Source organism: Pelobates fuscus, chromosome 11 (assembly GCF_036172605.1).
Source record: "Pelobates fuscus isolate aPelFus1 chromosome 11, aPelFus1.pri, whole genome shotgun sequence".
NCBI classification, from domain to species: Eukaryota; Metazoa; Chordata; class Amphibia; order Anura; family Pelobatidae; genus Pelobates; species Pelobates fuscus.
The window spans coordinates 31,269,001-31,284,306 of NC_086327.1; the positions used below are offsets into that span (position 1 = coordinate 31,269,001).

At 38.7% G+C, this 15,306-nt stretch overlaps 1 protein-coding gene across 2 annotated transcripts in view; it reads left to right on the forward strand.

The window, feature by feature from the left end:
- The window catches only part of SYT3 (synaptotagmin 3), a 126,733-nt gene that overhangs the window by 91,907 nt on the left and 19,520 nt on the right, over positions 1-15,306 (forward strand). For both annotated transcript variants that reach the window (XM_063435787.1, XM_063435786.1), the window contains exon 5: positions 12,774-12,894. In XM_063435787.1, the coding sequence (XP_063291857.1) occupies positions 12,774-12,894 (121 nt within the window). The remainder of the gene's footprint in view (positions 1-12,773; positions 12,895-15,306) is intronic.

Here is a 15,306-nt window from a genome sequence, read left to right on the forward strand (position 1 = left end):
ACCGTTTGCTTGCCCTGCACTAACAACTGCAGTTAGCATTGGGGGTACATATAATGAGGCTAGGCAGTCCTGAACTGGATTTGTTTTAGAAGTTAAACATAGAATGTGACGGCAGATAAGAACCATTCGGCCCATCTAGTCTGCCCAATTTTCTAAATACTTTCATTAGTCCCTGGCTTTATCTTATAGCTAGGATAGCCTTATGCCTATCCCACGCATGCTTAAACTCCTTTACTGTGTTAACCTCTACCACTTCAGCTGGAAGGCTGTTCCATGCATCCACTACCCTCTCAGTAAAGTAATACTTCCTGATATTATTTTTAAACCTTTGCCCCTCTAATTTAACCCCTTAAGGACACAACTTCTGGAATAAAAGGGAATCATGACGGAATATATCCGTCATCTGTCCTTAAGGGGTTAAGACTATGTCCTCTTGTTGTGGTTGTTTTTCTTCTTTTAACCCCTTAACGACGCAGGACGGTTCAGGACCGTCATCGGCATTTTTGCATTGCCGACCGACGACGGTCCTGAACCGTCCTAAATTTAAAATGTACTTACCCGATCGCCGTCGTTCCCCCGGCGGCGATCGGCGGTGCTCCCGTTGTGGGGAGACTGCCTGCAGCCCAGACAGTCTCCCCATGGCGGTTTAGGACCCCTGGGGCCATGTGATCGCCCAACAGGGCGACCACATGGTCACAATAGGTGTCCTAGACTCTGCCTGCAGGGGGACTGTCTGTGCTGACAGGCAGTCTCCCTGCAACTGTAAAATCAAAAAAAAAATTAAAGTTATAGTTAATAAAAAAAAAATATATTATTATATATGTGTATATATATGATATATAGACATATATTATACCTATATAATATATGTCTATATATCATATATATAATGTCATGCTAAGTGTATTTTTATATTAATATGTACATATATTAATATAAAAATACACTTATAATTAATTTGCACACGTATATATATAATATATATAATAACTATATATATTGTATATATATATATTATTATAAAATACGAATAATAAATAATTTAAATTAAATTAAAAAAATTAAAAATAATAATAAAAAATTGAAAAAAAATTATATATCTATACGAAATTTTATTCTAACTGTATTTTGATATTAATATATATATATTTATATCAAAATACACTTAGAATGAAATTGTATATATATCTATGTATATTTAAATAAATAAAAAGAATGCGAACTATTCATATGTCGATATACAAAATTACATAAATAATTATATAAATATACACGTAGACTTCAAATATATAAATATGCATATATATTTAAATTCTACGTGCGTATTTAGGTAATATTTTTACATAATTAAGTTATTTTATTGATTGCAATTTAAGGGACCTGCCTGCCAACCCAGGCCGAAAGACCAGAGAATTTAATTTGATATCACTGTATTTTACCCTGTAACGTTCTACGACACCCTAAAACATGTACATGGGGGGTACTGTTTTACTCGGGAGACTTCGCTGAACACAAATATTAGTGATTCAAAACAGTAAAACATATCACAGCGATGATATTGTCAGTGAAAGTGACTTTTTTTGCATTTTTCACACACAAACAGCACTTTTACTGATGATATAATTGTTGTGATACATTTTCCAGTTTTGAAACACTAATATTTGTGTTCAGCAAAGTCTCCTGAGTAGAACAGGACCCCCCATGTACAGGTTTTATAGCGTTTTTGAAAGTTACAGGGTCAAATATATAGGTCAAATATTTTTACATTGAAAATGGCCAGGTTGGTTACGTTGCCTTTGAGAGCATATGGTAGCCCAGGAATGAGAATTACCCCCATGATGGCATACCATTTGCAAAAGAAGACAACCCAAGGTATTGCAAATGGGGTAAGTCCAGTCGTTTTTAGTAACCACTTAGTCACAAACACTGGCCAAAATTAGCGTTCAATTTAGTTTTTTACTTTTTTCACACACAAACAAATATGAACGCTAACTTTGGCCAGTGTTTGCGACTAAGTGGCTACTAAAAAAGTCTGGACATACCCCATATTGAATACCCTGGGTTGTCTACTTTTAAAAAAATATGTACATGTGGGGTGTTATTTAGCAATTTATGACAGATAACAGTGTTACAATGTCACTATTGATACATTTTAAAAATGTATGTTTTGAAACCGCAATATCCTACTTGTACTTATAGCCCTATAACATGCAAAAAAAAAGCAAAAAGCATGTAAACACTGGGTATTTTTGAACTCAGGACAACATTTTGAATCTATTTAGCAGTTTTTTTCATTCGCTTTTGTAGATGAGTAAAAGATTTTTCACATAAAATTCAAAAAACGTGTATTTTTTTCAATTTTTCATCATATTTTTTCATTTTTTTTAAATTAAATTAGATGAGATTATATAAATAATGGTATGTAAAGAAAGCCCCTTTTGTCCTGAAAAAAACAATATATAATTTGTATGGGAACAGTAAATGAGAGAGCGGAAAATTACAGCTAAACACAAACACCACAAAAGTGTCAAAAAGATGCCTGGTCGCAAATGTACAACATCGCAAAAAAAGTCCAGTCCTTAAGGGGTTAAATATAGTCTCCTCCTTTACTGTGTTGATTCCCTTTATGTATTTAAATGTTTCTATCATATCCCCCCTGTCTCGTCTTTCCTCCAAGCTATACATGTTAAGATCATTTAACCTTTCCTGGTAAGTTTTATCCTGCAATCCATGAACCAGTTTAGTAGCCCTTCTCTGAACTCTCTCTAAGGTATCAATATCCTTCTGAAGATACGGTCTCCAGTACTGCATACCATACTCCAAGTGAGGTCTCACCAGTGTTCTGTACAATTGCATGAGCACTTCCCTCTTTCTACTGCTAATACCTCTTCCTATACAACCAAGCATTCTGCTAGCATTTCCTGCTGCACTATTACAATTTCTGCCAACCTTTAAGTCATCTGAAATAAATACTACTTAATCCCTTTCCTCAGATATTTAGGTTAGTAGGGTGTCAAATATTCCGTACTCTGCCCTTGGGTTTTTACGCCAAATATGCATTAAATTGCACTTATCCACATTAAATGTCAGTTGCCACAGTTCTGACCATTTTTCTAATTTACCTAAATAATTAGCTATTTGGCTTATCCCTCCTGGAACATCAACCCTGTTGGAAATGTTTGTATCATCAGCAAAAAGACATACCTTACCGTAAAATAACTACTACAGCTTTCTGTCTAGATTCCATTGGTTCTGTCTCCACTTTAATATCAAATAATTTAGTAATTGCATGACCCGATGGTCTTTCTGCTGAGGCACCTCCCACCTTGGCCACATTGATAATGCAGAATTAAAACTTCCACGTTATCATTGTCAGTTTTGTCCAACCTGACTAGCACTGATTGGCTGAGAATGTTGGGCCAACCAATCCAGCGAACTGTAGTGACTGTGTTGGTTAGTGTACTCTTTAATGGAACTGATAGGAGATATTAATATTAGGAGGTATTTATTGAATGAGTGAGTCTAAAACAGAAGCTGGGCTTCTTCTGTTTATGCACTATATAAATCCAAGGGCAGACTTACAGACAGATAACCCCCAGCATCAGCGTCATGTGTAGCAGGTTAGTCTAATAACAGTGGATTATCAAGGAGCAATGTTTCATTATTCTCTCTGCAGGGTCCAAATGACTTGAGCCTAGCGTGAGCACGTCTAATAATGTACTTATGCTACACTTTCTTGGGGACAGTTCCCAACAACAAGGTGACCATAGCAGGACAGGATCCTAATATAGGGACTGTCCAGACAAAATCAGGATAATTGTGAGGTCTGATGCAGACAGATGTTAATTATCTGAACATATTAACATTCTTGGTCTATACTTTGTAGGATACTGTGGAGTAGATATTTTAGAAAGCCTTTGGCCCAGAAGAGCATTCTAGAAATTGTAATTCACAGAATCTGGAAGAGTAAAGGTTCCCTGCTCCGTGCAATCTATTTTGCAGCAGACCTATACACATTCAATACCCAAATACTCATTTAAATCAATAACCATTTGCAATGCAATTGGCTACTTTGTACTATAGCGAATCGGACCCTCAGGCACCTATTTAATAAGCAGAGAAATGAATGATCTCTGCACAATGGGCCGACAGTTTTCATTTGTGAAAGGCAGTTGCATTCATTGGAGCTTTTTCAAGAGACATGCATTTCAATATTGTTTAATATGTATAGTGGAGAAAACGTGGTTGATTAGTTTCAGTAATTGCTCTCGCCGTAGACTCTGGGCTCTACACAGATCTACAGCTTGATATTTTACAGCTGCTCTGATATCGAAGGAATCAGATCTGCAGACGCTGTCTGAACACGTTCGCTTTATAGTTAAGCCTTTCAAAGCAAAAACAGCATTTTTTTCGAAGTTCACCATTCAGTATTCATGCAGACTTCAATGAGTTAAATGGGTCTGTTTCTTTGCCTGCTTTATAATTACATCTTTACACCTAAACCACTTTTCATTTGCACTTTCACGCTATATTTTTTTCATTCACTCTTACACTCTGTGTACGTACATGAATGAGTATTAGATGGTGTGCATGAGAAATTATATGTACATGCGGGCATGTGTGTGTAAGCATTTGTGTACATGTGGTGAAGTGTGCATGATCATGTGCATGTGTGGTCATCTGTTTGAATATTTATTTGCACAGGTATGGGCTAATGTGTGAATGTGCTACAGCTATTAAGAGTAAATACTTTTTTTGCAGAACACAAATCTATATCTCCTAATATGTGGAGATATGAAATCAGGACAGGGATGGCAGACGTAAAAGAGCATCCTTAAAGGGACACTATAGTCACCTGAACAACTACAGTTTATTAAATTTGTTCTGGTGAGTAGAATCATTACCTTCGGGCTTTTTGCTGTAAACACTGTCTTTTCAGAAAAAATGCAGTGTTTACATTACAGCCTAGTGATAACTTCACTGGCCACTCCTCAGATGGCTGTTAGAGATCCTTCTTAAGTCATGGCTGCCTAAAATGCTTCCAAACATTCAGTGTCTCCTCCCTCTGCATGCAGACACTGAATTTTTCTCATAGAGATGCATTGATTCAATCCATCTCTATGAGGATATGCTGATTGGCCAGGGCTGTGTTTGAATTGTGCTGGCTCTGCCCCTGATCTGCCTCTTTATCAGTCTCAGCCAATCCTATGGGGAAGCATTGTGATTGGATCAGGCCACCACTTCTGCTGATGTCAGCAGGCAGTGGGCAGGTCAAAAGAAAACAGGGACAAAGCAAGCAGCTTCAGTCTTGAATATAAGTAAGATTTACTATATTTATGGAGGCAAGAGGGGGCCAGGGTGGCTAAATGGTGGTTTTAACCCTATTGGGTCAGGAATACATGTTTGTGTTCCTGACCCTATAATGCTCCTTTAATCCCGTAAGGACCAAACTTCTGGAATAAGTTCTGGAACATGTCATGTGTCCTTAAAGGGTTAAAGTATATAGATGATTCTGGTAACCTTTATTGGGCAGACAAGAAGGTTCTTATCTGGCGTCACATTCTATGTTTCTATGAAGGATACATGCCAAGTGTGGGACAGATCTCTACTTCTTTAAGGCTAATTAAATAGAGAAGATATGTCTGGGATGTTTGTCTGTATGTTCTTATCTCATTCAACCATACTATTCTATATGTTCCTGGAGATTATGTATGTGTTTATGAGTGTACTGTATTTGCCTATAGTTGTCTTTTTCCCGTCTATATGTTTGTGTTAATTTGTTTTTGTACCAAGAAACAAACTATTAGAATGCTGTGTGTTTCTCACCGCAAATTAATTTGTAATGTCACAGATCGGTGGCTCTGACAATCCATACATATTTATTAGGTTGGAATTGGGACAGGGCTGAACACAGACAAAAACATTGGGCTCCAGACACAGAAAACAGATGGGAAAAATAAAAAAGATCCAATATATGGCTCATGAAAAATAGATATGAAAAGTAATAATTTCTATGTGAGTAATGCTATATCGGTTCCAGCATCCACATTTAAAAGGAGGTAATTTTAGTTAGTGTTATGACTAATGTTGGCTGTAGAGATCTATGGAACACAGTTACGCTCTTCCTTACTATTTTATGATTGCTTTCACTTGTGGATGCAACCAGGGATTGGATTTATTACTTAATGCGACAAGCTATCTTCTAGGCTATCATTAATCTATTAACGATGTTACCAATTATGTTCCCTGTAAGTATTTTTTCCGAGCAGTCAAAATGTATGTAATGACTGGTGGCCTTCCATGTGAAACATACTAATTCAGTTAGAGCAGGGGTGCCAAAAAGGTAGCTCCCTAGATTTCTTAAAACTACAACTTCCATTTAGCTTTGCCATTCTAAAATCATTCTAAAGGCATGCAAAGCATAATGGGAGTTGTAGTTCTACAACATCTGAGGTTCTACCTTTTGGACACCCCTGAGTTAGAGCCTAAGGTCTCTATTAAAAGCTTATCAGGTCTTGATAAGTAATTATCAGTTTAGATCGATTAAATTGACATTGTTAAAGGCTTATTGGAAGTTGATAATTGTCAGTTCAAATATTGAAACTGATTTATATTGTTCATTGAAAATATTAGCTGAGGCTATTTAATTATATAGTTAAAAATGAGACTTTCAAGGTTATTATGACCCCCATATTAACATAATGGAGGTTTAATACCTCACCTATGCCTCCCACATGCCATGCTGCGGTTGTGGGTATGCCTACTAAACAGGGAGCAGCCTGTGGCTGTGTCAGGAACTCATGTGTCCGGTATTGTCCGTGTGCCATTAATATTTCTCTCAGGGACAACTAGGAGTTTCCTCTTCTTATTTGTTCATGATTAGCATCATTCCCGACATGAGATAATTGATATAATTGTTGGTATCAGGCACAGCCTATTTAAATCCCGGTGTTCTGTCTGTGCACTGCCAGTTTGTGGTCATTGCCTGATTCAGTGCTTGCGATTCGTTGGTGCTCCTTTTTTGATTATTTTGTGTTTGACCCAGATTGTTCATAATTCTCCCTGTCTGCTGCCTGCCTCTGACCTTGGCTAGTCTGATTAAGTTACTTTCTGGTTCTCAGACTTCTTTTAATTGTCTGGTTTCATCTGTTGTTACACCTTATGGTATGTTTCTTGAAGTTAAGCACAGACACAGAAAACCTAAGACCTGGTAATGCTTCATCTATACTTTTCTACTCTGTAGGGATTCCATCCTCGATTGCCCTGAGATTGCGAACTGGCCATAATGGATTCCGCAGCTGTAGGACAGGAAATGGCTCATTGTGAATATAGAATCTCGGACCTTGACCGTCGTATAATTCAGTTGTCTCAATCTATGCATACATTATTAGCCTGAATTAATCCTGATAACCAGGCTCCCCAGATTTAATCTCCGTGTAAGTCCAGTACTAGAGCTTCACCTCAGCTGCTGACTCCTTATCTATGATCGTTTCTCCTAAACATTTCTGAGGTGATCCATATAAATACCGAGTGTATCTGGTTCAATGTTCTTTGAATTACAACCTACAGCCTTTCGTACATAGTAAAGCAGGTTTTGTTATAAATCACCTTTCTGGAATGGGCTACTCCCTTGTGGGCATTGAACAACCTATTATACATCACTACAAAGGGTTCCAGTCCGACTTGAAGTGAACCATTGATACTCAAGGTAGACACACCTGGAGCTTCCAAATCTATGACTATGAGGCAGGGTTCTTGTACTTTAAGTGAATACACTATCAAGTTGCAAATTTTATCTTCTGAGGTGAATTGGGCTGAGGAGGGTTTTAATGCTACTTTTCTCAATGGGATGTTTGAACGGTCACAAGACAAGCTTGCTGCTAAAGACTTACTAGAGAATCTAGTTGATTATTTTATGCTAATTGATGTTCATATTAGAAATAGACAGAATTTAAGGTTTTCCTGTCCAATTTCTTCTAGTACCTCTAACCCTGAAATTCTTAGGGTTGAGGAGCCTATGCAGTTATGGGTTACACAACATACTGATGCTGAGAAGCAACACAGGAGGCAGGAGGGCTTGTGTATGTACTGTGGCAAAAGGGCCACTTGGTAAAAAATTGCCCTGTTTGACCAGATATCTCTTGCACCTAGAAATTGTTAGGTGATCCACTCTACCATGCCCATCACAATGGTGTGGCCTTTTGGTTATGTACATACTACAGCTCTTATCGAGCCACTGGGAATGTGGATGGTTTTAAAAAAAAAAGCAAAATAGAATTCCTACGTGTTTAAAATTACATTAGTATAGAATATATTGATGTGCGACCCCTCATACCAGTTGTTATCACTACTAAAACCAATTAATTAAAACTAAAACCAATGAATTATTTCTTCCCCATCTTGTCCTGTAGTTCTGGGTTATCCCTGGTTAAACCTCCAGAAGCCAATCATTGACTGGCATTGTGCACAAATAAAATCCTGGATACCTTCTTGTTCTGCTCACTGTGAAGAAATTCTCTGCCATTTGTCCATTAATCTACTTCCTTCTCTATCTTCTATTCCTGAGGTATATAGGGAGTAAAATGCCATGTTTGATAAAAAAAAGACTCTTACAAACTACCACCCAATAGATCTGACTTTCCGATAGATTTATTGCTGGCTGGGTACTATGCCACCACAAGGTAGGATATATCTTTGTCTATGGCTTTGACTCAGGCTATAGAGGATTACATTGAGGAGAACTTAAGAAAGGGCTTTACAGGAAGATCAACTTCTCCTGCTGAATTCAACTTTGTACAGAAAAACTAAGGTGGTTTGAAACCGTGTTGCTTATAGGGGTATCAATAAGATTACTATTCGAAACACCTATCCCATACCTTTCATTAAAGTGCTGTGGAATTTGTTGGTGCTATATAAATACTGCCCCAAAAATAACAATAATAATTATGGAATTATTTGACCATGTAAAAGGCTCCAAGGTATTTACCAAACTGAACCTGCGTGGGGCATACAATTTGGTCCTTATCAAAGTGGGTCACAATTTGAAAACTGTATTTAACACTTGTCTAGGTCACTATGAGTATTTGGTGATTCCCTTTGATTTATGCAATGACAAGAGTTGTATTTGCCTTGAGTGGCACTTTCCAGGGGACGACAAAAAACGCTGCCCCCAAATGCCCAGGCAAATGCCTTGTTAGCCTTGGGGCAGGTGGCTGGTTGAGTTCCAGGCGGGCAATGAGGGAGCATGGATTTATGAGCTCACATTGCTCAGTTCCCTCGCGCTTTCCCTGTGACTTCATATTCCAGCTTCCGGCATCACTCTGCGACACGCGGGGGAGCTGAGCAGGGAGAGCTCACAAATCAGTGCTTCCTCGCCACCCACCTGAAACTCAGCTAGCCGCCTGCCTGCACGCCTGCACAAACAACCTGGCCAGCAGCCCCACTAGACCCCAGGTCTAGTGGCTGGGTGGATTTAAAATAAAATAAAAAAAAACAATCTGTGAGTATTGGGGGAAATGTGTGTTTGTGTGTGTCTGGCTGTCAGTCTGTGTGTCTGACTGTCAGTCTGTGTGTCTGGCTGTCAGTGAGTATTTGTGTGTATATCTGTCAGTGCTACATAGTTACATAGTTACATAGCTGAAAATAGACTTGCGTCCATCAAGTTCAGCCTTCCTCACATTTGTTTTTTGCTGTTGATCCAAAAGAAGTCAAAACAAACCAGTTTGAAGCACTTCCAATTTTGCAACAAGCTAGGGAAAAAAATCCTTCTTGACCCCAGAATGGCAGTCAGATTTATCCTTGGATCAAGCACCCTACACTGAAAGATTAAATCCTTGAATATTCTGTTTTTGCAAGTATGCATCTGTGAGTGTGTGTGTTTGGCTGTCAGTGAATGTGTGAGTGAATGTGTGTGTGTGTGTGTGTCAGTGTGTCTGTCTGTCAGTGAGTCTGTGTGTATATCTGTCAGTGAATGTGTGTATGTCTGTGATTGTGTGTGTGTGAGTGAGTGTATGTCTGTCAGTGTGTGTCTGAATGACTGTGTGTGTCTGTCAGTGTGTGTCTGTGAGTGTGTGTGTCTGTCAGTGTGTGTCTGTGAGGGAGCCTGTGTGTCTGTCAGTGTGTGTCTGTGAGTGAGTGAGTGAGTGTGTGTGTCTGTCAGGGAATGTGTGTGTGTCTGAGTGATGGTGTGTGTCTGTCATTGTGTGTCGGTGAGTGAGCGTGTATGTATGTCAATGTGTGTCTGTGAGGGAGCCTGTGTGTCTGAGTGATTGTGTGTGTCTGTCACAGTGTGTTTCTGAGTGTGTGTCAGTGAATGTGTGTGTGTCTGAGTGATATTGTATGCCTCTCAGTGTGTGTGTGTTTGTGTGCGTGTCTGTCAGTGAATGTGTGGGTGTCAGTGAGTAAATGTGTGTGTGCCTGCATAATTGTGTGTGTATGTCAGTGAGTGTGTGTGTGTCTGTCAGTGATTGTGTCTGTCTGTCAGGTTGTGTCAAATCATTAAGTGTGTCAGTGTATCACACAGTGTGTGTTGTTCAGTCAAAGTGTCTGTTAGTCTTTAATAGAAAGAAGTGTGGCCCTGAGAGAAAAATTAAATTAAGGGGTGCCCGAGTTCCGTCATGCCTAGGAGAGCACAGATCCAAACACACCACTGGCAATGCCCCCGTAGTGTTCCAGTTGCACTCGCTGGCTCTTTTACAGAACAAGGTATTCCAGTCCTGTTTCTACATCTTGAGGACATCAGTACTATTTGAGCACAGGTTCAGTCCACTTCAGTCCGAGCTGCTCTTACTTACCATGTAGGACATTGGGTTTTGTTTTCCAACAGAAACATCTGCCTCAGAATTCTTATGCTCAAATTGGCTCCTCGTTATATAGGTCCCTACAAGGTTGGGAAGTGTAAAAATCCTGTCTCCTATTGTTTAGCTTTGCCTCCTTCGATTTCCAAAAATCTGTACTCACACCACTTTTGAGTAACAAATACACCTCTAGAGCAGGGATTCGGAATTAATTTTTCCTGAGGAACCCTATGACTTAGTGTACCGATATTGTGAAACTAGAGCATAATATTTTCTTTTTTGGCAAATTTCTACAGATAGTAAACAGATTGCAGAACAAGTAGCAGGTGTGAAGAGTTGATGTTGTAATTTTAGCATTTTAATACAGGGGTGTGCTTGCATTTACTTGCATTTACATGCAATGGTGTGTTTGGATGAAGTGTTTTTTTTAAATGCGGATTTACATTTGTGTGTATAAGTGAAGGGTGTGTTTGAGTGTTTGTGTGTAATTTTAGAGTTATGGGGTGTCTTTGTATGTCATGTTTGTGTTTACTGGGGTGTGTTTACATGTTGTGTTGGTGTTTGATTGCTGGGATGTCTGCACATACACACTTACACAGATATACATACATATTAACAAACAGAAACACACTGACACACACACACAGTCATATACACACACACTGACACACAGCTACACACACTGGCACAAACCTACACACACACTCACATACACTGACACACAGATATACACAGATATGCTCACTGTAGCAATAGATATACACACACTCAAATACACACACTGACACACAGATACATACACTGGCACATACGCTCACACATATGCACACCGAGACAGATAAATACTAACACACACACATGAAAATAGACACACTGGTATACAGACACACACTGGTACATACACAAACTGACAGATACACTGACACACTGGCACATACACACAGATACACACACTGACATAAATAAAACACACATATACACATACTGACACATACAAACACTGACATATACACTGACACACAGATAAACACTGGCACATACACACACTGACACATGCCCACACATAAACACACAGTGACACACATATACACATAAACAAACACTGACACACAGATACAGACTGGCACATATACACACACTGACACATACTGTCAAACACACACACACACACAGACAGATACACTGACACACACTGAGAAATAAACACAATGGCACATACACACTGAGATACACACCCTACCAGATACACTGAAAAACAGATACACACACTGGCACAGATACATACAGTGACACAAACACACTTTGACACACAGATACACACACTCAGATACACACACAGATACATACACAGACACACACAAGTGTTTGTAGTGCCCCTCCTGTTAGATTACCCCTTTCCTTGCTTGGAGTGCTGCAGGCTGCTGGTTTTTTATGGTGTGCTGCAAACTGCTGGCTGCTGTTCACTCTCCCCATCCCACTCTGCGTGCTCTCTGTCTGGGAGGAAGTGACCTGGGCCTCTGTTTAGCGATACTGGTCAGGTGGCCCTAAATGCATAGGCCAGCCAATGGGCAAATAACCGCGGAACCCCAATTTCGTTCTTGCGGAACAACAATTGGGAAACGCTGCTTTAGAGAATCCCAGTGAAAGGTAATACTTCATATATTCTCTTCTGTTCTGCAGTAAGAGATTGCATTCTTGGCTACCCTGCAGGCTGCACACTGTAATTATAAACTAGCAACTGTGCCACTATTGCAACCCAATCACCAATAAAATACCGGGTAAGACCTGGTGCAGCCAATAAACTTTTTCGGTAACTAAATCCACTACTGTAAAAATGTAATATTGCTGCTACATTGATATCAACAACCATTAGGTAAGGTTTTAAATACATATCAAATCCTTTTACTCGCATCACTTTACTTCTTTTAGGAATTTTATGAAGTTCATGATACAATATGTTCTATTTTTCATTTTAAGGAGAAAGCTGACTTGGGTGAAATTAATTTCTCATTGTGTTACCTCCCGACTGCTGGCCGTCTCACTGTTACAATCATCAAAGCAACCAACTTAAAAGCAATGGATTTAACTGGTTTCTCGGGTAAGTCCCATAGCATCGAATTGACAGTGATTTAGAATGAGACATCATTAAGATGATGCAGTGGTATGTATTGTTACAGTTATTGTATTTGAAAGTGATAGTACCTCCCCAATGCCTCACTATCTTCTAAGAAAATTCTTAAAAAAACATATATATCTATATATCTCAGCTTGAAATGTGCACTCAACAAATGTAAACACTATTCTAAACTAGTGTGAAACATAGCAAAAAAAATGCTCTACTTGTAATAGTGCAGTCACTGGCCTTGTTTCTCACTTTTTAGTAAAGTAAATTTAGCATAGACACTATAGTTAAAAGTTTGCATTCAGCCCTTACAAAAAGGTAGTAAAAATGAGGACACTGAGAATGAGCAACAATTCCACAGATTGCAATACGGTTTTGACTCACTTGCGCCTTTGCAGTGGGAACTTGTACCAATTGTATATGATCCCACCCAAAGTGGCAGTCTAGAAGCAAAATACTGGGCAGCTCCATTTTGCACAGGGCAGCCTTTTAAGCCTTCAGTGTCTTCATAACTGAGGTCCATCTAATAACACCCTGGGCAGTAGCTTTCCTTAGAATTAACTTCTGCTTAGGGGCTGAAACCTGAGTGAAGATTAGTCGAGGGGCGGGCTATTTTTGTTCGAGTTTGGTCTCAGTCTTCACTTACATTCTGGATTGGTTTTATCATTTTGTTTGTCTTTGATAAATGTTCTGAGTGGACTGAAATATTGAAGTTCCTCTAGAGTATTTATGAAAATGTGATATATATCAAAGCAGCTGCTTTTCTGCACATGTGAGTGCCCAATTGTGGATTTGTCCTTCTGTCCATCATTCCCTCCCATACCATCATCACCTATTCCCCCTCCGTAAAGTCATCCATCCATTGCTTTAGACTTCCAGACATCAATGGTGTTTTCTTCTCATAGACCTTGCCAATAAGGTGATTCTGTTATCCGAGATAGGAGGAGTGTGTCAGACACCTCATACACTTATGAGAGTGAGTGACAAACTGAGGTCAGTTTGGTGGTTCCAGTTCCACCGTTTAGGGCTTGTACCCAAAATAAAGTATTAAACAAAAAGTGAATAAATAGAAGACTCACCGAAGTGAGGCTCATAAGCTGGTTTTGATACAATAAATACTAAATAACTTGATACATATAATAATGACTAAACCAGACGCACTGTATATTGATGCGGTATCTATATTAGTCTAGTAGGTAACTCCAAGTATGGGGTATTGGGTTATAATCAAAATACTTTATTATGTTCTTGACAGAAGGTGCCTTAGAAAGCACCGAAACGCGCGTCGGGTTTATTCTTTTATTTATTTTGATTCACGTAACACTATGGGAACACTAGGTGGTTAATTTTGGTTTGGTTCACCTATGCTTCTGTCCAGACAGCAATGATTGATGCTATTTAGAAGAAATCCGCTATAGGCCTTTGGAGTAGTACTATCTTTTTCTCCTCTTTGCTCCTAGGGACAGTATAGAACACCCTTGAAGGTGTTTTCTTAGGAGTTGTAGGGATATATATATTTGTCTTGTTTTACTTCTTTCCTTACTGTGGCTGTATCTGTATATAGATCCTCTGATCCAACATTGATAGCCCTATACACCCTTGAAGGTGTCTTATTTAGGAGACTTAAGATTTAGGATTTATACTCAACATGGTACCATCTCTGTAAGTGTACCATTTATACATTGGTGGACTCTCTATTTTTTCACTGTTTAGAGAATCTACCACTATCACTCCAGCCTCAATATCCTATCTTCTTTTTATACTGTATCTAATTTCTCTGGTACTCCTTTGAGGTTTTTGTGTGTTCTTTTGGATTTCTGTTCTGTCAAGAACATAATAAAGTATTTTGATTATAACCCAATACCCCATACTTGGAGTTACCTACTAGACTAATATAGATACCGCATCAATATACAGTGCGTCTGGTTTAGTCATTATTATATGTATCAAGTTATTTAGTATTTATTGTATCAAAACCAGCTTATGAGCCTCACTTCGGTGAGTCTTCTATTTATTCACTTTTTGTTTGATTCTGTTATCCCTCTACACTCAGTGAACATAGGTGCTGCATTGGTTTTACTATTCAATTTAGTCTAAAATGCAGATTTACCAGAAACAAAGCCATGAATGAAATGATTATAATGAGTCTAATTAAGTTAATATACGGAAAACACATTTTCTCTAATTAATGTTCTCCCTTCTATTTTTCTCTTTCACACTAACTTCTCTCATTACTAAAATATCCCTACCCTTCTGCTCGCCTGTCCCTGGCAACACCATTTTCATTACTTCCACTCTATATACATACCTTCCTACAAAACATTCAAATCCTACTCCCACCTTCACTTCCTTTCTATCCTTCTGCTCCTAGCAGCTTGTGATGCCTCT